Source organism: Camelina sativa, chromosome 10 (genome assembly GCF_000633955.1).
Source record: "Camelina sativa cultivar DH55 chromosome 10, Cs, whole genome shotgun sequence".
Lineage (NCBI taxonomy): Eukaryota > Viridiplantae > Streptophyta > Magnoliopsida > Brassicales > Brassicaceae > Camelina > Camelina sativa.
In genome coordinates this window covers 5,993,691-6,016,139 of record NC_025694.1, presented here as the reverse complement: position 1 = coordinate 6,016,139, position 22,449 = coordinate 5,993,691, and the positions used below count along the sequence as shown (strand labels likewise).

The 22,449-nt window shown below is 37.7% G+C and overlaps 8 protein-coding genes and 1 long non-coding RNA gene across 11 annotated transcripts; 4 read left to right on the top strand and 5 right to left on the bottom strand.

Moving 5' to 3' along the window:
• Positions 15 to 2,074, bottom strand: LOC104717386 (expansin-B3). Its single transcript, XM_010434944.1, has 4 exons — positions 1,742 to 2,074; positions 1,319 to 1,619; positions 846 to 975; positions 15 to 545 (listed from the first exon to the last, which is right to left on the bottom strand). The coding sequence occupies exons 1-4, from the start codon at positions 1,902 to 1,904 to the stop codon at positions 342 to 344; spliced, it is 798 nt and encodes a 265-aa protein (XP_010433246.1). The 5' UTR covers positions 1,905 to 2,074; the 3' UTR covers positions 15 to 341.
• Positions 4,135 to 6,668, top strand: LOC104717385. The gene is made up of 3 exons (XM_010434943.2): positions 4,135 to 6,149; positions 6,241 to 6,372; positions 6,474 to 6,668. Exons 1-3 carry the CDS (start codon positions 4,773 to 4,775, stop codon positions 6,525 to 6,527), a joined length of 1,563 nt encoding a protein of 520 aa, XP_010433245.1. The 5' UTR covers positions 4,135 to 4,772; the 3' UTR covers positions 6,528 to 6,668.
• On the bottom strand, positions 7,250 to 9,002 carry LOC104717384 (E3 ubiquitin-protein ligase RMA2-like). Of its 3 annotated transcripts, none has more exons than XM_010434941.2 (2): positions 8,665 to 9,002; positions 7,250 to 8,017 (listed from the first exon to the last, which is right to left on the bottom strand). In XM_010434941.2, the coding sequence occupies exon 2, from the start codon at positions 8,010 to 8,012 to the stop codon at positions 7,425 to 7,427; it is 588 nt and encodes a 195-aa protein (XP_010433243.1). In that variant the 5' UTR covers positions 8,013 to 8,017; positions 8,665 to 9,002; the 3' UTR covers positions 7,250 to 7,424. The 3 variants fall into 3 exon arrangements, with proteins under 3 accessions (XP_010433243.1, XP_010433244.1, XP_019086087.1); XM_010434942.1 differs by lacking the exon at positions 8,665 to 9,002 and adding an exon at positions 8,334 to 8,654; XM_019230542.1 differs by lacking the exon at positions 8,665 to 9,002 and adding an exon at positions 8,310 to 8,346.
• Positions 10,886 to 11,911, top strand: LOC104717383 (GPI-anchored protein LORELEI-like). Its single transcript, XM_010434940.1, has 3 exons — positions 10,886 to 11,109; positions 11,212 to 11,268; positions 11,418 to 11,911. Exons 1-3 carry the CDS (start codon positions 11,028 to 11,030, stop codon positions 11,762 to 11,764), a joined length of 486 nt encoding a protein of 161 aa, XP_010433242.1. The 5' UTR covers positions 10,886 to 11,027; the 3' UTR covers positions 11,765 to 11,911.
• Positions 12,082 to 12,913, bottom strand: LOC104717382. Its single transcript, XM_010434938.2, has 2 exons — positions 12,561 to 12,913; positions 12,082 to 12,364 (listed from the first exon to the last, which is right to left on the bottom strand). Exons 1-2 carry the CDS (start codon positions 12,684 to 12,686, stop codon positions 12,248 to 12,250), a joined length of 243 nt encoding a protein of 80 aa, XP_010433240.1. The 5' UTR covers positions 12,687 to 12,913; the 3' UTR covers positions 12,082 to 12,247.
• Positions 14,047 to 15,277, bottom strand: LOC104717381. The gene is made up of 2 exons (XR_756193.2): positions 14,822 to 15,277; positions 14,047 to 14,617 (listed from the first exon to the last, which is right to left on the bottom strand). It is a non-coding gene; the product is annotated as an uncharacterized LOC104717381 (long non-coding RNA).
• LOC104717380 (bromodomain-containing protein 4-like) lies at positions 15,392 to 17,581 on the top strand. Its single transcript, XM_010434937.2, has 3 exons — positions 15,392 to 15,710; positions 15,924 to 16,211; positions 16,337 to 17,581. Exons 1-3 carry the CDS (start codon positions 15,567 to 15,569, stop codon positions 17,387 to 17,389), a joined length of 1,485 nt encoding a protein of 494 aa, XP_010433239.1. The 5' UTR covers positions 15,392 to 15,566; the 3' UTR covers positions 17,390 to 17,581.
• On the top strand, positions 17,934 to 18,879 carry LOC104717377. The gene has a single exon (XM_010434935.2). It carries the CDS (start codon positions 18,080 to 18,082, stop codon positions 18,692 to 18,694), a length of 615 nt encoding a protein of 204 aa, XP_010433237.1. The 5' UTR covers positions 17,934 to 18,079; the 3' UTR covers positions 18,695 to 18,879.
• LOC104717378 (mannan endo-1,4-beta-mannosidase 5) lies at positions 18,810 to 20,912 on the bottom strand. The gene is made up of 5 exons (XM_010434936.2): positions 20,232 to 20,912; positions 19,948 to 20,145; positions 19,729 to 19,851; positions 19,426 to 19,637; positions 18,810 to 19,329 (listed from the first exon to the last, which is right to left on the bottom strand). The coding sequence occupies exons 1-5, from the start codon at positions 20,592 to 20,594 to the stop codon at positions 18,927 to 18,929; spliced, it is 1,299 nt and encodes a 432-aa protein (XP_010433238.1). The 5' UTR covers positions 20,595 to 20,912; the 3' UTR covers positions 18,810 to 18,926.

The window sequence follows — 22,449 nt, the reverse complement described above, 5'->3', positions numbered from 1 at the left end:
TATGTCATGTCCCATAATAGAAAGAGATAGTGACAAGAATTACATAAAAACAAAAACAGACATGACTCCACCATATACTACTCCTAGCTCAATCTCCCCTTTGGAGATGGCTACACTGATTCCTAACACTCTCACCGACACATCACACGCAAACAACACACAAATCCACAATACAAGGAAGAGGAGAGAACGCAAGAGCCGTTGGATTAGGATGAACTTTCTTTCTTGTCATCCCACGGCTAGCAGTCACTCTCTGTTTCTCTCTTCGGAACAAAAAAAAACGATCACACAAGTAGTAGTAGGAATCTTATAGTCTTTGACTATATAGAAGATCAGTTGGTTCAGAGGACGGGGGAGAAGTTGAGGCGGGAAGTGTAAGTTGCTTTGGGAGCCCAATTTCTAGGGACAACGTCGGTGGCTGAGAGTGTTTTACCGGCAGACAAAGTGGTGAGCTTGATGGAGAATGGTCCCTTGAGTGGTCCTCCAACGATGCACCAGTTGGCTCCCCATACGTGCTTCATCTCTAACCAATCCCTAGCTCCTGACTGCACCAAACATTCAGAACACGAGAAAACCCATCAGTCTTTAGTCTTTACACTTTGAGTCTGTTTTATTGTTACTTTTTAGAAGACTTTTGAGTGGTGTGGTGTGCCTTTTCAAGCTAGTTGGTCAATAAAGATTCATCATTATGCTCACTCCACTAAGATCTTTTCATCCTTTTTCTTATTTAGTACTATAAATAAAGCAAGACTTTTGAAGTGGAAGTACTTTGTGGTAAGAAAAAAGGAACGTTAAAGAAGTGAGTGCAGTTTGGTTATGAAGAAAGAAAAAAAAAAAAAGGTTACTTGGCGAATGTGCATGGAGCCAATATCGCCTTCTCCGTCTTCAAACTCGACCAACAGAGATAGCCAAAATTCAGTTGATCCTTCATTCACATGGAACGCTATGTTCTTCCCTCTGTATTTGCATGCCGTCCTTTATTTTATTAAGCAAAAGAAGTAAAGTAAAATATACTGTCAGTGAGAAAAAAGAGATAGATACACAGATCAAATGGTCAATGGTCAAAAATGGTTGGGACCATAAAAAACGAGATCGCCGTTAAAGTTGCCTCTTTAGTTTAATACATTCACACCCAATTGTGAAAAAAATCTAATTGTTTAACCCTGTTTAGCCCCGTTACCTAAATAATTCCTATTTCTCTAATCTGCTCGTGCACTGTCACGAGTTAGTTATTGACTGAGCATAAGCATTAAATAATATTGAGAACTATATATATCTTTATCAGCAAAAATAAATGAGGATAAATATATATACGTACCGGCGGTAAATGACGGGGATGAGGCCACGGTTACGGAGAGGGCCAGACTCACCGGCAATAGCCAAGCGGCCGAAGACGGCACCACTGAGGTCGAAGTGAGTGCTGGTTTTAGAGCAGCCGGGACACTCATCGGTGATAATGACGGTAACGGCTCTCCTGGAACAAATGCTCTTGTCTAAGCAACGAACCTTGTAACAAGCGCCGCAGCCTTCACCGTTTTTGAAGAGGATAGGATTCACCGCTCCAACCCTCGCATGTAACGGCTTCACATCCACCAACGTACCGTACCCACACGCTCCTCCTACATTTTTATACGCAATTCCGGTCGTATATAATTAAATTAATAATTAATTAGCCTATAGTGTCTATCACTAATCTAGAGTGTAACTGTAATAATTAATTAATAATGTGTTATATAATTACCGTCACTGCCGTCGCCGTTGGGGCTTCCGTACCAGGTAGCGACTGCGGGAAGCCAACGAGAGCTGGACACGTGGCGATGGGTCGTAGCCAAACCGGACGAGCCAACAAGAAGCTGCAGGAAAACAATGCAGAGTGTAGCTAACATGACCGGAGAGAGCTGCATTTTCTGCCGGAGTTATTTTCCCGAGCAGAATCGGAGCCGGAAAAGGTGAAGAAGTTAGTTTACCGACAGTGAGTGTGAGAGAGAGAGAGTGTGTGAGTTATGTAAGAATTGATATGTCAGTGTTGTTGTTGTTATTATATAGACCCAGAAAAAAAAAGGTAGAAGCAAACTGCTTTCTGTGGTTTCTCTTTTTGTTTTGTAAAAGTTATATTTGGTACCGGTTTAGTCCCTTAGCCATTGGTGTAATTTACGGTAAGATACCACTAGGAATCGGACCCCACCGACAGTTAAGGCGTCGATTTCGCACGATCCAGCGTGTCATTGTCAGGAGGGGACCTAAAAGGGTGTTTTCGTCATTTAAAAGATTCGACCGTTGAAAAATTTTCCGCATGATTCTGTGGTAGAGAATAAGAATCCGTTAAGAGAAAGAGAACTGACTCGATCTTTAATTCTTCTATTGATATGTTTCATTCATTTACTGATGTTTATTTGGTTACGAAGATAACAAATATTTTTGTTCAGCAACGTTTATACTATATAATAACTAGTATATGTATCTATGAATGAATGAATGTAGTTGAATGGAGTAATGGATAAACGCAAACGAAATCTTGATGGCCAATCTCGTGCGCACAACGTATCAATCATTTCATTATAAATATTGGAAAACTAGTAATATATATATATATATATATATAATAATGTTAACGGTTTTCGCGCTAATTTGTATGATGTAACGAACAACCACCTTAGCTTACTAATGACAAATTAGGTTTTTGTTATTGTTGTTAGTATTAACTTTGGTGGGGCATTACATAATAACTATTTATCATTCAGGCCGGAATATAATTATAAAAGTGGATCCACGATTTGATTGTTTTATCACAATGCACATGACTACTAAGCTATGGGGATAAAAATAAAACTTTTAAAAGGAGATATGTGTAGCGTCAATTACGGTTTCTATAAAAATGATTGTAATATAGGGACAGTGGTGGTATTTTAAAGCGTAGTGCCAAAAAATATATAAATAGACATGACTGATTTGTTTGGTGTATATATGCACTCAAATAATGCTTGCAAAGTTTTTACTTCAAAGATTTCTCTCCATGTGTAGTCTTTTTGTATTCAGAGTTTTCGAATCATTGCCTCATTTAGTTACTACACAGAAAAATCAGAATCAGTTCGTCAATTGTGTACTAAGTATTGATTTAAGTACTATTAGACGATTATAGAATGTGAAAGAGTGGTGTTTAAAAGTCAAAATGTACAACTGATTCACATGAAGTAAATGAATAATTAATTATGCGGGTTTAATTGTACATTCGAATCTTATCGAGTTCACATCAGAATCAGATCATTCTTCCCCGCTCCCACCAAACAAACCCTCTCTACCATTCTTCCAATTTACACCAGACTTTGACTTAATACTATTTAACATTTATATAAACCGGTCTTTGAATCCAACATTATAAACTAAATTACTAAATGTAGTAGAACCTAGTTTCAAATAGTGATTTGACAAGACTCAAGAGGTAACAAACCGTAATGCAGCTAAAGAGGTAACAGATCTATGACAAACCATCAACAAGTAGTTTTGTTAAAACAGTTTCCTTATTTTTCATTTGTTTGCAGACAGCTCGACAAACAAGTGACGACTTAGCAGGATTGGTCCTATCTTTTCGTAATGAATATTTCATTGAGTGAATGTCTTGCCATAGATCTTTTTCGTATATAGGAAGAATCAGAAAGAAGGATGCTCTGATTCCGTGTCTCGTTCTGCTTCGTTACAAGCCGGTTTAAAACTTCTCTCACCTTAATAATTCTCTTCTCCGTTTGGGCCGCCTAACAGTCACTTTCGGCCCAATTTAAAAACAGGCCTTAGAAAAAGAAAAAAACACAATGCTGCGTGGGTTAATATACAAGATGTGGGTTAAATGTAAAATATAACTAAAGTTAGGGGTTGAATGCCGAAAAGATTAAAACGCTAGGGAGTCGAACTTAATATAAAGTGGAAAATAGTTTATTCATTTAATTGTTAATTAAACTATGTTGAAGTTTATCCAAATCTCGTCTCGGGACGAGAGCATCTCTGTTTCGGAAAATTCGAATCTCCCACACCTATAATAAAAGCTCAAAATTACATTTCAACCGTCCATGTTAAATCCAACGGTCAATAAATGGCGCACACCTGCTTTTCGTGAATAATATTAAATACAAGAATTAGTTTTCACACGAGTCCCCCTCCTCTCTTCAATTTCGGTTAAAATCATTTTTTTGTTTCTTTCTTCTGTTAGCTCAATTCTCCGTCGTTGCTTCTCCGTTCTCCGGTCAATTCAGATTCCTCTGAGAGAGATTTTTCTTCTTCTTCCTCTTCTTGTGTTGGCGAGTTCCGCGTGAAATAATACATGAAAATGTTGGCAGCGATGGACTCGCGTTCTTCTCTCCATCATCTTCATCGTTCCATTGCTCGCGTTGACCTTTTCGCCGGTGTTCGAATGAAACGATTCTCTAAAAGTCCTGTGCCGAGTATGCCTCGAATATGTGGAAACAATTTGTGCTGATTCGGCTCTTCTTCTTTGGTTTGTTTGTTTTTTCTCTTTGCATCTGAATTCCGAGATCCAATCGAAACTGTGTGATACTCGTAGCGTCTTTTTTTATAGGTCAGTGATCTTTGCTGGTGAATAATTTGTTGTTCGTTACGGGTTTAGAAGTTTGTGTTTAGTGGGAATTGTGACTTGTTAGGGTTTGTTTCGAGCTCTCAAACACTTTAGGGTTTTGAGAATTGTGGAATTTGGGGATTTTTTTTTTTTTTTTTAGGTTTTTCTTGAATCGTGAAGTTGTTTGTGTCTTTGCTGGATCTCTGAAATGGCTGATAAGAAAGAATTAGGGTTACAAAAGACTACTGTCAATTTGAAAGAGCAATTGGCTAGAACTACTCTGAAGAATCTGAGGTTACAAGGGCACACGTACATTGAGCTACGTGAAGATGGCAAACGTTTCGTATTCTTCTGCACTTTGTGTCTTGCTCCATGCTACAGCGACACAATCTTGCTTGGACACTTGAATGGAAACCTTCACAAGGAGAGGTTGGCATGTGCTAGGATCACACTTCTTGGAACGAATCCTTGGCCTTTCAGCGATGGTGTCCTTTTCTTTGATAGTTCAACTGGAGCAGAAGAAGAGAAAGCTTCAATCGCTGGTGGCGAAGATGTTCCCTGTCAGTTGCAGCATTGCGGAGATGAAGACAGATTTGCTATTGTCGAGTATGATAACAACAGGGTCATTGAATCAAATGGAGATAACCAGCCTGCTGAGGTTTCTGATGATGAAGCTAGTCACTGTGCGGATAATCTGATTATTTCTGGTGTGCTAATTAAGGAGAAAGCTCTTGATGTGGAAGCAAAGTTCATTGGTTTTGGCCGAATAGCTGCCAGGTTGTTTGAAACCAAAGGACGCACAACTTGGATTGATAAACTATGGTGCGAGTGGTTAGGAGACGAGGGTCCTTCTGATGAGGAGAAGGCTACGGTCCCAGATCATGACTTTGCTATCGTTACATTCTCCTACTTCTACAATTTGGGTAGGCTGGGTTTGCTCGACGATCCGAGCCGACTTCTCACATCTAGTCAGTCACCAGAATCATGTAACGGCGAGGACAGTTGCAGGAAGAGAAAGAAGTCTTTTTCGGATCCAGAGGACACTAGTGATTCTCTGTGTAATCAGTATGACTCTTCTGAGGAGGTTTCATCAGGTCGTAATTCAAACTCTTCAAGAGCTCTAATTGCTGATTATGATGATAGTCTCATGAGCAAGAGAGTCGTGAAGAACAGAACGGTAAGACGAGAGCTGAGGAGGCAACAGCGGATATTTTCTGAAAGAATATGTGAAGTCTGTAAGCAAAAGATGCTACCAGGAAAAGACGCGGCAGCTATACTTAACTTGAAGACAGGAAATCTTGTATGTGGCAGCAGAAACCTCCTGGGGGCGTTTCACCTATTTCACGTGTCTTGTGTTGTCCATTGGTTTCTCTTCTGTGAGAGTGAAATACTTGGGAGCAAGATGGTGAGTGGAAAAGGCAAAAAGAGATGCACAAAGCATAGTGGTCAGACTGGTGTGAAGTGGAATCAGTTGGCAAACGACGTGAGCTGGCAAATATTTTCGGTGTTCTGTCCAGAATGTCAAGGCACCGGCATAAACATTGAAGGAGGTGTGATTGAGAGAGACACGTTTCCGCTTTCTCAGGTATATGTGTGATACTTTCACTATCTCAAAAGAGCAGTTTTCTTAACGTGTTTGAATCTAACGTTACATATTTTTGTATATGAATTGGCAGACATGGAGGTTCCAGGTGAAAGTGAGCGAAGGTAGAAAAGCATGGGTGAAAAATCCGGAGAGGTTGGAGAATTGCTCAACAGGATTTCATTTCCCGCAGCAGCCTGATGAGTCTGGTCAGGTTCCGGTTCAGGTAAATATTATAGCACCACAAATCCGATTTGGACCATTTTGATCGTCTTATAATAATAACATGGTGGTAAATGAAAACGTAAAAATGTGGATGATATGCAGGAGGAGAGGGTACAGATGATGAAACTGGTTCGTTTCTACCGAGTAGAGCTGTAATGTAGGAAACAACTCATTTCCTCTTCCTGTTGTGTAAATAAGGGCTTTGTCTCTCACGTTTTACAGTTCTCTGTAAATTTACATTTACTTTGTTACTATCTGATTGATTACTACTTTGAAGCCCAATTCACTCTTTTTTTATTTTGGTCTATAGACACTGACAAGAAAAATTCAAACATTTTAAAAAACCTAAATCAGGGTAGGCAAATAAATTGCAATTTTTGAAGTTAGAAAAAAATGGATCCCGTGAATGAGGGATTGTCTCGTGCAGACCCGACCCACATAACTCATCTCAGTCTAGCCTATGCTTTTAATGAAACCAGCTAATTCCAATCCCAATCCACTCACTTTACCAATTTTCTTGGCAACGTTTTTAATGTATAAAGAAAGACTCGTACCATAACACACATAAAAAGTTAATTAAAACTAAAGTTTCTACTTCTTCTATCTCACAGTATTAATTCGCCGTTATCAGTCAAATCTAGGGGCCCTTTATAAATTACATTCCTTATTTTTTATTTATAATAAAAAAAAAATATTTTGTTTTAAACGATTGTAATCCGACCATGAGCAACATCATTTGTGTCGCATTCTACTGCCACTATCATCTTTTGGGTGCACAAATCTATCTTGAGTTGAAGATAAGCCTCCTTTGTCACCCATGCTCTCATCTTCTCACATCATCACATATCCACATATAAATAATTCGAGCATAGAAGAAGCAAGCCAATTTGTGTCGTTACTTTATTTTGACTTTATTAATGTGATCATTATACAATTTTAAGGAATCATCACTCTTACACATATACATACACACACTCTTATTACATATATGCATACTGATTCCAATTGGTATATATATAACTATTAATTATATATACACATGTATATTTATAATTAGAATAGAAATAGACACATAAACATGAAGCAAAGTAGGAACAAGTAGACTCTGCTTAGTGACTCCTCCGCCTGCATTGCTCGCCGCCTCGACCGGACATTTGTGTCACGGTAAGGAGCCACGTTGCTCGAAGATGGATCACCGAATAGCCTCCGGTGTACCATTTCGCATACAACACCCATAACCGGATCAGGCATTCTATACATGTATCCTTGACTTTCCCCTTCACCTAAACGTTGACCAACCCCTGTTCTTACGTTGTAAACCGGACCGGATGGTCTTTTCGGTACCATTGAACCGGACTGGGGAGTTTTCTGTCCTCGGCCGTAGATCGGGACAAGTGTAGCCTCGGAGACATCGGATTTGCATACGGGACATTTCGGTGGTTCCCTCTTACAGTCGTACTGATCGATGCGTTGTCTTGAGTTGTTGGAGGAATAGGTCCACTTATGAATGCAGGGCCAACAAAACAAGTGGCCACATAAAGTCACGACCGGTTCTCGTACCTGATCCAAACATATATTGCAGTCGAAGTCTCCTCCTCCAGAATCACCTAATGTTGTGTTGTCTTCATTCTCTATCTCCATTTTTACTGAAACACACAAGACAAAAACACATTCACTTGACCAGTCGTTTGCTTATTTAATGAGAATCGCCTAATTAGTAAACCACTAAAGTGTAGTTCCAATGACGAAATATAAACTGATGAATTTTTTCAAGAAAAGAAGAAACATGATCAAAAAATATGAAGATCAATATCGATCATAACAGAATTGCGTATATACAAATAATGATCGATCTTGAAACTAAACTTATTTTAAACACACCAACGTAAAGTAAGGATTAGCAAAACAAAAAAGAAGGCAAGGATCTTATTCTTTGACAGGCTGAAGTTATGAAGTCTTGACCTAATAAATCACTTCGGTTTCGACAACTTTGCTCTGTTTTCACTTAAATCCTAAAACACGTTATCTTATAAGAAAAAAAAGCCAAATAATAAAAAAAGAAACGGAGTGATTGATTAAACAGAAGAAACAAGTGATAGATAAGTTAACAAACTAATAAAAACACATCTACAAAAGAGTTGAGTCGTGTGATGATCTATAAACTGATACAGTTTACCAAAAAAAAAAAGAATAATCTTTTTTGAGTAGTAACTCAAAAACAGTGCAGATCTATTAGTTTGATGCCTTTATATATACACACACGCAACAACATAAACACAAGAAAGGGACGTACTCGTTGTAGAGATTTGTAAAAGCACCGATGGATCTCTTCTGTCTTTAAAGACTTTGGAAAACTTGAGAGAGAACTTGTATTAGTTTATGCTACAATGGCCAGAAGAGAACAGAGGAAATGACTTATTTTGGGGTTTAGAGAGAAGCACAGAATGGGTAAGAAGAATATTAGATCGAGGGTGGTGCAGAAGCACGAGACCCTATAATATACACAAACACACACACACAATTATTTGTATTATTTTTGTTTTGTAAGGTGCAAAATGAAAATCAGGAGAAGAAACGTCTACCTAAAATTATACTAATAAGTAGATAAAGTAAAACGCCATTCTTTTTTTTCTCCCTCCTTAAGCCTGTCTTTATATTTTATGAAAAGGTCAGCAACGGATCAGCTTCGTTTAAAAAGTAAACAAGATAATATAAACCATAATTTTATTCACAACTAAGTATATTTATAGAAAATTAATTATTCAGTTTGAATAGAATTTTGTTGACAAAAAACAAGTGGAAATATGGTAAATGTCCCCATGAGTCCATGGACCCATGACTTTATAGGGAGAAAAAATAATATTGCAAAATTCCCCCATAAATAGTATCATATTTCACAAGACAAGAATTTGGCTCTGAAGAAAGAAAAAAAAGATAAGAAGTTGGCAGCTTCTGTTTCTGGCAACACAACAGTAGATACTGCCCAAAGCTCTATGACGTGGAGCTTCATGGCTGCACCGTTACACCATCATACAAAAATTCACCTTATAAAACAAAAATTCATGTAATATTTGTAAAATTCTGCTTATTTCGGTGCCTTACCTCTTTTATATTTTCAGGATTTGTAATTATTAGGTGTTGAATGAATAACAATGGCAATTTTGGTAAGTTGTTTTAATCAAAGGAGGAATATGAGGAGGAGGAGAATGATAAAGTTTTAATGAAAGCCTTAACTAAAGGTCATATTCAACCAATGGTTGAATAGTTTATAAACCACAAAGATAATTAGGTTACACGTCACGGAAGCAAAAGGAGCCATTGGTGTCACCAGACCATATTCAATATTCCACATATATATTAATTGCAGAAGAAGGCAACCCCAAAAAATCCAGTTATAGTAAAACATTGCCTTAAATTCGTATACGTTGTCTCGTCACTGTTATGTCTGATTATGATCATGGAGCTTAACTAATGTTGTTAGATGAGTTAATATGTGCTATATACTACTACCTTTTTTAAAAAAATATAATTTTGAATAAATAACTTATAGTACTATTTAAATTTGTAGTCTACGAGTACTATCTTTTAGAGGAAAACTATCAATTACTAATACTCTCTTTTATCATAAGCAATCACGCAGTCCGACTTACGTAATTTCACTATATGCATTATTGTGAAAAGTGTTTCTTTAGAAAACGATATACCAAAGCACGTAAAAACAAAATCTCTGTTTACTTCACACAAAAAAAAATGAACAATATGTTTTTTCATCTTAAATATTAATAATGTAGAATGTAGATATCATGCAGCCAGGTGTTGGACAATGGCAAAACCTTTTTGATAAAAAGTCAGTCATTTACCTAATCTTTTTTTATTTTTTTGGTCGAATTCAAGAAATTAACATATAAGACTTAAGGAAACTAAGAATTTACTTCATCAAACCGATACAGAGTAGAAAGATAATTTTCACCCTAGGTGTTTACTGTTACACTACATAATGTAGATAGATAGATTATTCGATTGACAAAACATCCCGAGAAAATACAATTATCATTTTTAAAACGACAATAACAAAATTGGGATACAGTTGTAGCTAGCTTTCTATATCTGGGGTTAAATACAGTTGTAACTTGTAAATATACAAATACTATTTTTAGAAAATGTATATAAATGAATATTATAATATATAAACACGTTCGTGATAATATATTCAAATTATCATATGAAATTATTGGAGCAAGTTGCATTTAACGATCCGGACCGGAGAACTGAGCCAAGGAAATGGGCGGTTCCCAATTTATTATGGATATCAGCCATTGGTAGTTTTTTTTTTTTTTGTTCAAATCAGCCATTGGTAGTTAGAACCAAAATTAATTATACTGTAGTATTAAACTTCTCTATGAAATTTTGGTTAATTTTATGGTTTCTCTCAATGGATTAAAATTAGTTAACAGTAACTTTGTTTTTGCATGAACTGATTCATACTATTGTTTCTTCTAACCAATGATCCGGTATATCCGCAACATTTTTCTCTCCTCCTATAACTTTTCAAGGACACACGAAAGAAAAAAAACGAAAAAAAAACCAAAGAAGTTTAGAAAGAAAAAAAAATCGAATGTGACAAAAGAGAAATAAAAAGGAGGAGGAAACATAAACATGGAGATTGCTCATCAATGTTTGGTTTCTCTTCTTTCAATCCTCCTTTTGTGTGGACTTGCCTTGTCTCTCCACATCTCTCGTAATTTACACAATTATTTAATATTTTACTCATGTTTTGTTTATTAAAATATTGTTTAGATTTGTTGAAACGAAATCTGATATTTCTATGGTGCATATGCAGTTGATGACCTTGAGTCACACCAAGCTACAAGCCGAGCCCTTCTCCAGGCAAAGGCAAGTAAGTAATTAACTTCCACAAATTTGTATCATATATTGATCATAATCTTGTGTGTTTTAAAAACATGCTCAATTGATGATTAGTATTAGCTAATCCTTCCTAATAAGAAAGATTTAATGATTGCGTTCGTTAATAACATTTGTTAACAGCATGCCAAGAAGATTTTGCGACCAAGAATTACACAATCATAACGAGTAAATGCAAAGGACCAAATTATCCGGCCAAAATATGCTGCTCAGCCTTCAAGGACTTTGCTTGCCCATTCGCGGAAGCTCTTAACGATGAGAAGACAGATTGCGCCTCCACAATGTTCAGCTACATCAATCTCTACGGTCGTTATCCTCCTGGAATATTCGCTAACATGTGCAAAGAAGGCAAAGAAGGCCTCGACTGCACCGACGTCAAGCCCACTGCATCATCTTCCCATGCATTGATCCCTCTTGTTCCGAGACTTGCATTGCTAATCACCATTTTTATCTTGTTTTGCATCTTCTAAAGACAATCTTATATATCTATGTCAAGATATGAGTTATATAAATAATTACATTCCAGTGTTAGTTGTTGTGTGAACACATATGTTATGGTTTCGAATCTTGGCCAAATAAACTATAAGTATATATGGTCCCAAAGCCTAAAACTCTTTGGTTGCGCCAAGTAAATAAAACCATTTGTTACAAACACATGATAAAACTAGCATTCCATAACGTGTTTTTGTGGATCAAGAACATGTGTGTTTGAACATAAATGGGCTGAGATAATAATCTCCCAGGCCTTATAAAGGTCAGTAGAATACAATTTAGCAAGAAAAAGTAATTAAATAGAAACATGATGAACTCCTCATAAACATAAATCATGCTTCTTGTCTTGGTGGGTAACACTTTAATTTAATCCAAAGCACCGAAACACTAAAAAAAATCAGTACATTCTTTTGGTTGTTGATCAATTGGGTAAACAATTCCAAATGAGAACAATGCAAAGGTTATCGGTGAGCAGTAACAAGCGTCTCGATGAACCGTAACCCATTAAACCTTGGAGCAAACTTTTCATTCCCTCCATCTTCTGAACCTTCCTTCTTCCTCTGTTTTCCCTTTGAATCCTAATCAAAATATATTAATTAACTCGTTACACTTCCGAATCCATGAAAACAAAACCTCTTATCCAACCTTGTAATTCAATAAATTTGTTTGAGATTACTTATTGTAAGAGTACTTCATGAAACAGAGCAAAAACAGAGGAGGCAACTTTGATGCTACCGATAAACAAAGAGATTGGTTCTGTTTTTTTTGTTTTACCTGACGGGAATGATTAGATTCCGGGGAAGAGAAGGAGACGGAGGTGTTGGTAGAGCCAACAGAGATGGCGGTGGCTGAAGCAGCAACAGAGATGGAGGCAGCAGCAATGATTCCAGATTTCTTCATGTCTCGGTCAACAAATTATCCCAAACTCGTGGACTCTGTTTTTTTTTTTTGTGTTAAATAAGATAAATCTGCAACCGTAGACAGATGGGAGAATAATGTGGGAAATTTTTTTTTGAGGGCGTTTGCTTTCTATAGCCGACGGTTTATATACGCAATGCTAGTTGACCATTTGTTATGTATCTATACCGTTTTGCCCTTTTTCCAAATATCTTAAGTATGTTTTCGTTGTGTTTAATTACGATTAAGATCATTGGTAATGGTACTTTAGAAGAAAAAAAAATGTATCTTCTAGGAGAATTGGTATGGTTAATACTTAATATGGTCAAAGAATTGAGAAAAAAAAAAGTACTTTTGAGGCCTTTGAAGTTAGAACCACACAAAGAGGTACATGATTGGTTGATCTGTTTAAATGAAAATGGGTCCATCGTTGGTTGGTAAAGTCACCCACGTGTCCAGACAATTGTTGCAACTGTGAGTTGGTGTTGTTTTTTTGAGCATGTAGTAAAGAAATCAGCTTTCTAGTTATTGGACAAGTATACCCATCTTCTTTCTCGTTATTTACTGTTGCTATTCTATGGCTCATAAGATAAGGTTCGAGAAAATGAAATACTCATAAGATAAGGTTGAAGGCACTAATAATATGACGGGGGAACGAGGGTGTTGGACAAGTGGTTCTGATTATTTTTTTTTTGTCTTTTGAGAACCTAATCTCATAAACAAATTGATGTAAAGAAAAACTGATTTGTGGATATGAACTTAACAGATCCATATTGGTTTTCTGGTGAGATGTTGTCTGCTTCAAATTTAATACTATGTGTTAACACATTTACTCTTTGATAAAGACATGACAATTGACAGCCTATACTCCTAATACTAATAAATTATGTCCAGTCACTATTTTTGAAGAGAAACAGAGTAGTGAAACGTTTTACTACCATCAAACTCTGACATGGTAACAAACACATGAACGTACAAAGCATCTTATGGTGGCGTATAGGATCCCCCAATTAGTAGTTGTTAATTAATTACTAAAGTTTTGATTGAAGATGTATGGATACAAATAAAAAGCGCTTTGCGGCTATGTTTTCTTGAGGGATGGGTTCTTAATAATTAACATTTTACTTTTGGAGGACTTTATCGTTTGCGCATTCTCATAATCTTGTCCACATATCTTTACTTTTCTCACCGGCCAAAAAAAACTTATTCGGTCCATATCCGTATCTTAACGTGAATCATTGCTCATGCCGCAAGACCAAGAACCAAACAACTTGTTCTACTCTTAAATGTAAAATATTTGGTGTCCCCCAAAAGAAAAAGTAGCCAAGAAAAGAATGTAAAAACATTTGCTGACCAAAGTGAATGTGTAATATCTGCCCAGAGAGGTTCAATATGTTGAATAGAATCTTACAAAGATGTCCAGGAAAAGAAGGAAGCAACTAAATGGCAATCCTGAGAACTAGTTTTATTACAGCTTCAAACAAGTTCTTTACAAGAGTTTGTATTCCAACCATCTCTAAGGAGTTCACTACCATCATCACAAGGATGCAGAGGCTAATATGCATCATAAAGTTACAATTAACTCTGATCATAATGTTTCTGATACAACTGATAACTGAATATGTTATACAGACAAGTTTAGCTGACCAATGTGACTACGAATCCCAAAAACAAGCAGTAGACAATGCCTAGAAGATGCTGAGATTAAAAAAGACCAATATGATGCTAGACTTACACAAGACCAAGATCAGAAGACTCTCCAAACAGTATCCTTGCTATCCCAAAACATCTTTAGAAAACGTATCAAGGAAGAACAGTATAAATGTTGACAAGCTAGTTTCCTGCACAAAAGCAGAATGGAATCAAAGAGCACCAAAACTATCTTCTGTGACTTTCAGTTTGATGACAAGACAAGAGACCCACCCACAGAACACCTATATAAACATTCAAACTCAAATCAAAACCAAACTCTTAACAGCCAATCTCATCTACATCGAACCTACCAAAAAGATTGAAACTTTGGGGGTTCCCCAACCTAAAATACAACCTTCTGCTATGCCTAGTTTCATTTGGTCATAAAATCAACACATTCTGCTATGTCTTAAGCCACCATCATGGAATCCAAAGCATCATTATACCTCAGAACGAAACCTTTTTTCAGCTTTCACGGTTTAAAACTTCACCCACAAACGTATATCTCCATCTAAACTATTACTTCAGGTCCCATCCAGGTTCCTCAGATGGTCTCCTCCGTGATCGGCGATTCACTGGATATGCCTTATTTCGTATACGAACTAAATCTTCCATACGCCTTGTAAAGTAGAGAAGAGAGAAAAAGTAGAGCAGAGACGAAACAAAATCTGAGATTCTCTCTAAGCGCTCGCTCATCGACACATAAGTTCGTAAACGAGCTGAAGATTCTCCGGTTCCACCGATAAAATCATAAAAACCACAGCGCAGCGAAACGACGTAGTATGTACAATAGTTGTAAATTCAAAGGATGTAATTTGTAAACTTAAACAAAAGGTGGCAAAATCGAAATAATTAAAATCCTTAGGGAGTAAAAGTATAAATAAAGAATAAAGAAAGAAAGAGTAAAGTCGGTTTGGCCTGTTTCCTTCTTCTTTCATCCTTATCTCTCTCGAGTCTGAAAAAACTAAACAACTCCATTTATTTATTTTTTGCTCCACTTGGGACTTTTCTTTTTGTAATTAAACAAACCAAAAAAACGTTTTCCTCCTGCTTCCGTGTTCTCAAAGGTTCGAAGAGAACGAAGAACAAAGCAAGCTTTTTTTTTTTCATTGGCTTTTCCCCCAAGGCTTGATCTCTAAATCGAGATTTCCTTATTTTTGATCCTCTCTCGATCTTAGTATTCGGATTCAAATGGCGTCTGGATCTTCGGGTCGGGTCAACTCAGGATCTAAAGGCTTCGATTTTGGCTCCGATGATATCCTCTGCTCTGACTACACCAACCAGGACTCTTCTAATGGTCCTCACTCCGATCCTTCCATCGCTGCTTCAAACATGGTGAACACATATACATATTTCGTCTTCCGTTGTGTAATTTTTAGTTCTGGGCTTTGCTCAATTATTGGTATTTGGGAATTTTAGGGTTTCGATTTTGGTATGTGATTGCTAGATAGATTGTGATTGATGAGGAAGAACAATTGTATTTCAAATTGATCATTATGATGATTACTGAGCTAGTTTGTTGTTTCATTTTTTTTTTTTTGCTTGCAGGAGTTCCATAAAACGAGGATGGCTAGGTCTTCGATTTTTCCGACAAGCTCTTACAGCCCACCGGAGGACTCTTTGAGCCAAGACCTTACTGACACTGTCGAAAGAACCATGAAGAAGTATGCTGATAACATGATGCGTTTTCTTGAAGGCATCAGCTCACGCTTGTCCCAGCTTGAACTCTATTGTTACAACCTTGATAAGACAATTGGGGAAATGAGATCGGAGTTGACTCATGAGCACGAGGACGCTGATGTCAAGCTTAGATCTCTGGACAAACATCTTCAAGAGGTAAGTGTATTTTGCAATTGTTTATGAATCCTTTTTTTTTTTTTTTGTTAATTTTAATTTTTAGAACTATGATCAGCATTGGAAGTTTTGAGACCATGATATATATACATATTCTGTTGTTGTAGGTGCATAGGTCAGTCCAGATTCTCAGAGATAAACAGGAGCTAGCAGACACTCAGAAAGAGCTAGCAAAGCTTCAACTTGTGCAGAAAGAGTCATCTTCTTCATCTCAGTCTCAGCATGGTGAGGATCGGGTAGCTACTCCTGTTCCAGAGCCTAAGAAGACCGAGAACACCTCAGATCCACACAACCAGCAGCTTGCACTTGCTTTGCCTCACCAAATAGCCCCACAACCGCCAGCGCAGCCTCAGCCGCAGCCACAACAGCAGCAGCAGCAGCAGTATTACATGCCTCCTCCTCCTACACAGCTTCAAAACACACCTGCCCCTGCCCCTGTTCCCATTCCACCCTCACAACCCCAAGCACCACCAGCACAGAGTCAGTACATGCCTCCACCTCCTGCTCCATGCCACCCAAGCTCAGCCCAAACTCAGTCATTCCCGCAGTACCAGCAAAACTGGCCTCCCCAGCCACAGGCTAGGCCACCACCGTCAAGTGGAGCTTACCAAACATACCCGCCTGCACCACCAAGCAACCAATCCCCTGTAGAATCGTTGCCAAGCAGCATGCAGATGCAATCACCATACTCTGGACCTCCACAACAGTCTATGCAAGCTTACGGATACGGCGCACCACCACCACCACAGGCTCCGCAGCAGACAAAGATGTCTTATAGCCCCCAGACAGGCGATGGATATCTACAATCAGGACCTCCTCCTCCTTCTGCCGGGTATGCCAATGCCATGTATGAAGGTGGGCGAATGCAATACACACCACCCCAGCCGCAGCAACAGGCCCATTGCTTGCAAGGTCCACAAGGTGGTGGATACGCTCCCCAGCCTCACCAGGCAGGTGGCGGTAACACTGGTGCACCACCTGTTTTAAGATCAAAATACGGAGAACTGATAGAGAAGCTAGTGAGCATGGGGTTCAGAGGAGACCATGTGATGGCCGTGATTCAGCGGATGGAGGAGAGTGGCCAACCCATCGACTTTAACGCCCTCTTAGACAGATTGAGTGGACAGTCCTCAGGAGGGCCTCCCAGAGGAGGATGGTGAAAGTCTCATAATATATCCCTTCCTTGTCTACTTGTATCTTTTTACAACAATAAAAACTGGGCTTTTCCTCCCTTGTCTTTGAGTTACTCTATAAGGCCCTAGTTTTATTGGGCCCAGTAGATTGGGTCTGTTGTGTATTCTTCTTATGCGACTCAATTTTCGTTTTCTTAAAAAGCCCTATTATTTTGTGTATGTTTTTTACTTTCAATGTTCCTTGTGAATTGCGATGAGTGCTTATCTTTTTGCTCAATCTTGTGCATCAAGAGACAAGAGCAGCTTTGTGTTTGATCGCAGAGTTGTTTATATCGAATCTCGTTCGTAATTTTTTTTTGAAAAAACACTGGGCAAGCTTATAATTTAATTTTATAATAATGAAATAAATATTTCTGTACCACAAAGTAAAAAAAACATATCCCATGAAAGGAAATAGATTTGCGTGAATCCCTTAAAACCAAATTAACTCAAAAAAAAGAACTGCGCGAAAGCCAAAAAATTGAAGAGGCGGCAAAGTTGTTATTTTCAAGCAGCGCGGGTTAGAGTCTGGCGCCCACTAAACCACACCCGCCAAAACTCATCTTCAATATAAACCCTAATCCCCCAATCTCCCAATCACTAACTCATCATTCTCAATTTCTCGATCTCTCAATCTCTCTCAATCTGTCAATCTCTCTGTTCCATAAAATCAACAAGATGATGACGCCGGTGAAGAAACATCTCGCAATCAGACCAGTTGAGTTCTACGGCAACGGGCTTCCACGACCTCGTTTCTTCGATAATCCCAAGTTCAACTCTTGCCGTGTTGATCCGCCACTCTCTGTGTTAGATCCGCTTCTCACATGGGCAAGAGACGCTCACTGGTCCATGGGTGGTCTCAACTTCACTCGTCTCCGTCTCCAGGGCCGAATCGAAGGAAACGTCAACAAGCTCCGTGCCCAGCTTGAGAAATCTACCCCTGTGAAACTCGAATCCGGAGTTTCTGAGAGGAAGAAGAAGAGATCTGGTTCTGAATCTCCTCCTCCGGCTCCCGTTATTGTCAAACGAAGGAGATACTTAGATCTGAACGATTCTGATGACGAAGAGGAGGTCGGATCTGAAGATGAAGGTGTGGTTAGAATCAGGAGAAAGCTCTCTGATGAGTTTGATAGAGTCGCTGAAGACAACAATGCTCAAGTGGTGGTCAACGCCAACAAGAAATCAATTAAATCGGAATTGGTTGAGAAGATTTTGAAGAAGAAGAAGACTGAGAAAGTGAACAAGACGAGTTCAACGAGGACATCACCAAGATTGGCTAAGCGTAGATCCTAATTTGTTTTCGTATTAGTCCCCTCTTAAATCTCTATGTAGGGTTTAGATTTGAAGAGTGTAGTCTTTTTTTTTTTTGTATTTGTGCTTATAAATATGAACTCTGCTTTTCTATGAATTTAAACCAAGGAACCAGATTGAATGTATCAAATTGATTCTTTGTATACAACAAAATTTGAGAATCAAAATTTCACTGTTGGAAAAAAATGACAACAGTTTTTTACAAGTGATTCTCTCAATGTCTGTGAGAACAAAGTTTTTTCAACTTATGTTCATTACGACGTCCTGTGACTTTAGCCAACCTACACGATTGTTCGATCATCAGTTTATAAATGGAGTCTTGTTCATGTGGAACAATCCCAAAGTCATCACCAAACGTTTCCATGCCTTCCATGAATAGCTGCCACACCAATGTCCCTGCTCCTGCTTTCCTTCGCTTGGCTGATTTGTAAACCACATCGAAGATGATTCTGTAGAACTTATCTCGCTGTGATGGTTCGTAGTCTTTGTTCAGGTTCGAGAGTCCAAACTCTGTGAACAGAACTGGCTTCTTTAGCTCTTTCATCCCGTCTTCAATGTGAGATTGCATCCATTTCACCACAAACTTTAGCTTCTCTTCAAAGGTCTGATTATGAAACCTGCAAATACATATATGTATCAACATAAGATGTAAAAAGAACACTCCAAGAGCTCAGTCAAATCATAATCTTGATTCTCTGTTCCAGCTGACTTACCAGTGATCAGGGTAGATATGAACGGATGCAAAATCGATGTTTGAGGAATTAGAGTTTTGAACAAAGTCTGATCCAAGCGCAGAGGCCCACTGTTCTGGATTAACAGTCAGCCGTTTTGGATTCTCAGGACCATAGAAACCTTCCAAGCCTACAGTGAGGAGATGCTTGTCGTCAATCGATTTAATGTACCCCGTCATTTCGTCTATCCAGTCCTGTGATCCCGCAAAGAAACAACACATTAACATGTTTGCGGAATAAGAAAACAATGTGAATGATTCTTTCAAGGTGAAATGGAGGACTCACTTGGAGAGTTTTGCCAGAGACATCAGTAGTGCATCGTGGCTCATTGATCAACTCCCAAGCGAAAATCGTTGGATCATTTCTGTACTCTATTCCAGTTACTGAGTTCTTCCGAGTGAGCAGAGTCTGCAAAAATCAGCAAAATAAAAATTCGATCTTTAACACACTCACTCAAATGATCTTCTAATGTTGAATCATAGCAGCAGCAAAAGACCATTTTACCTTGAGATAATTTTTGAAGTAATTGCGGATAGAAGGATCAAAGAAGAAGGAATCATTGGAAGAACTGAGACCAACACCTTCTTGCCATGCCCACTTCACATACTGACTCTTCCCTCCGTAAGCTTGCAAATTGTTCACTAAGCTAAGCAGCAATCTAACATCATGTTTTTTCGCCTCTGCGATTACATGATCCAAGGCCTAAACCAAACATTATACAAATTCCATTAAAACAAGACAGACCTGGACACTTAATTGAAGAGAAAGAACAGTATGGCCCATTTTACCTGAAAGACTCGCTCATCGAATCGGCCAGGGGAGATCTGAAGAGCGTTGTAGCCACCGTCATTGAAAGCCCAAGTTCGACAAACAGTGAGGCCCATTTTAGCACCAGCTTCAAGCATTTCACCGACAAGGTTTCTGCTCTGTTCATCAACGGCATGGGCCATGAACCAATACGAGTTCCACCCATTGACATAGAGAGGCATATCATCAACAACGAACTGAGTTCCGTTCCTTTTCACAAACCCTAGCTTTGGTTTCCTCTCGTGATTCAACCACAAATCCCTAAATGTGAGATAGATGAAAGCTGCGCATATAAAAAAACCTAGGATTCGTAGCATTGGCCTGTTCCTTGCAGCCACCATCATGCCTTCCTCCTTCCTCCTCCTCCTCCACAAACCCAGAATCGGAGAAAACAGCTCTTTGAATTTGAGTCAGTCGGTGGCCACCCAGAAGAAAAAAAAAGCCTGAGCCTTGTTCAGTGGTTGTGTCCCAAAATCCAAACTTTTTTATGAAATCAAGAAGGAAATAGCAAATCCTTTATTAAAAAAAATTGACCAGATTTGAAAAAAATGGCTCCTAATTGAAACAATGCAGAAAAAATATATTTCTGAATGAATAACTGAATGAACCACAGAGACACAGATCTCTATATATCTTTGATGTTTTTGTATTAGTTTAATTGTGTTTACTCTTACACAAATTATATACTAAATAAATGGACCCCAAATTACTGTAGTTTTCTGTAATACTATGTTTTTTTTTTTTTTTCAATGAAGTAATCTGATTTTGTTTTGTGAAATAATTAAAGAGCTTTTTGGATTTTACCTGCCAAATGGACAAGGCATATAGTGATGTTTTTGTTTTCTACAAAAGTTACTATGTTTTGGTAAGTTGTATCTTCCTAGAAATTTGATATTTTTAATTACTGATCTAGATAAAATAAGTAAGTAATTGAAGAGAAAAGATCAGAACTTTGACCCACCAACGGAGAGTATTTAAGACATAATAAAACTAAAAGAGACTAAACAAACATTTGAAAGTCTCTAAGAAAAAGTAAATAAACAGGTCACATGCGTTGGAGTGTCATCAACTTCGGATTTTTGAGAAATGTTCATTGTTGTTCATTCATGTGACGTGAATACCTTAACTGTGAACCCTTTTAATAATTTTCACTTCTGAAATTATTATACTGTTTACAAGATCATTCCCTTTACTACTAAAGTTCCTAACTCATACTATTATTACCAACTCATTTAGAATATACATAAAACGGTTAATTCAGACATATAGATTAAATATTTAGCTTCTGCATAGAGTCAACATCTACTTCTCTTTGATGAAAATGAAATCATTCGAGGTCATGTTGCCCACGTTTTGTTTATGAATACGATGATAGCATATACTATAGATAAGCATGACAACTACATTTGTGGTAAGATTTTCTTTTTATCCTTGTAGTTTAGCCAAAACTAAATATTAAGTTACGATAACAAAATTTGTGAACCAGTTCATCACAATCGTCTCCGCTTTTGTACTTTTCTAATGTTTTGTTAACTACTTTTTTTTTTTTTGCCGACATGTATTGTTAAACTACTTACAAGTTACAAGTTTACAAGTAAAGGGTGTGGTACTGCGGTATATAATTAAATAATAGACAGAAGTAAAATACTTAATTCTTGAATGTTGTCGGTGACGCTTTTCTAGCTACTTTTAACACCCGGAACTGTAGAGTCATTCATAATAGTATAATACATATTATAAAGATTTTTATTGAACGTAAGCAATGAGATTGAATAACACGTGAAGAGAAATGCAAACAAAATCTAAGTAAGATATATAAAAGATGATTGAGAATTATATTCATTATAGTCATAGATCAAGAATATGGGAACATGTTTTGAAAATATAAATCCTTTTTGTCAAATATGCATAATCGTTCACTCACTTGTTTTATAAACTATGCTTTGACTTGGATTGGGCACCTTCTAACAGTAGTTATTAATGCTACATGATGAAGAATACTCATCACTTTATAAGCTTTTACCTAACAACTGCCGTATGGTCCATACCTAATCACATGCACTTCCTCCTTCAAACACAATTTATCTTCCCCCATTGTTGTCACAGTATATATGTTTCATAGTTTCTGGGTCATTGTCATCTTTCAAATCATATATAAGTTGATTGACCCCAAAAAAAAACTTCTTAAAAAATTTCTGT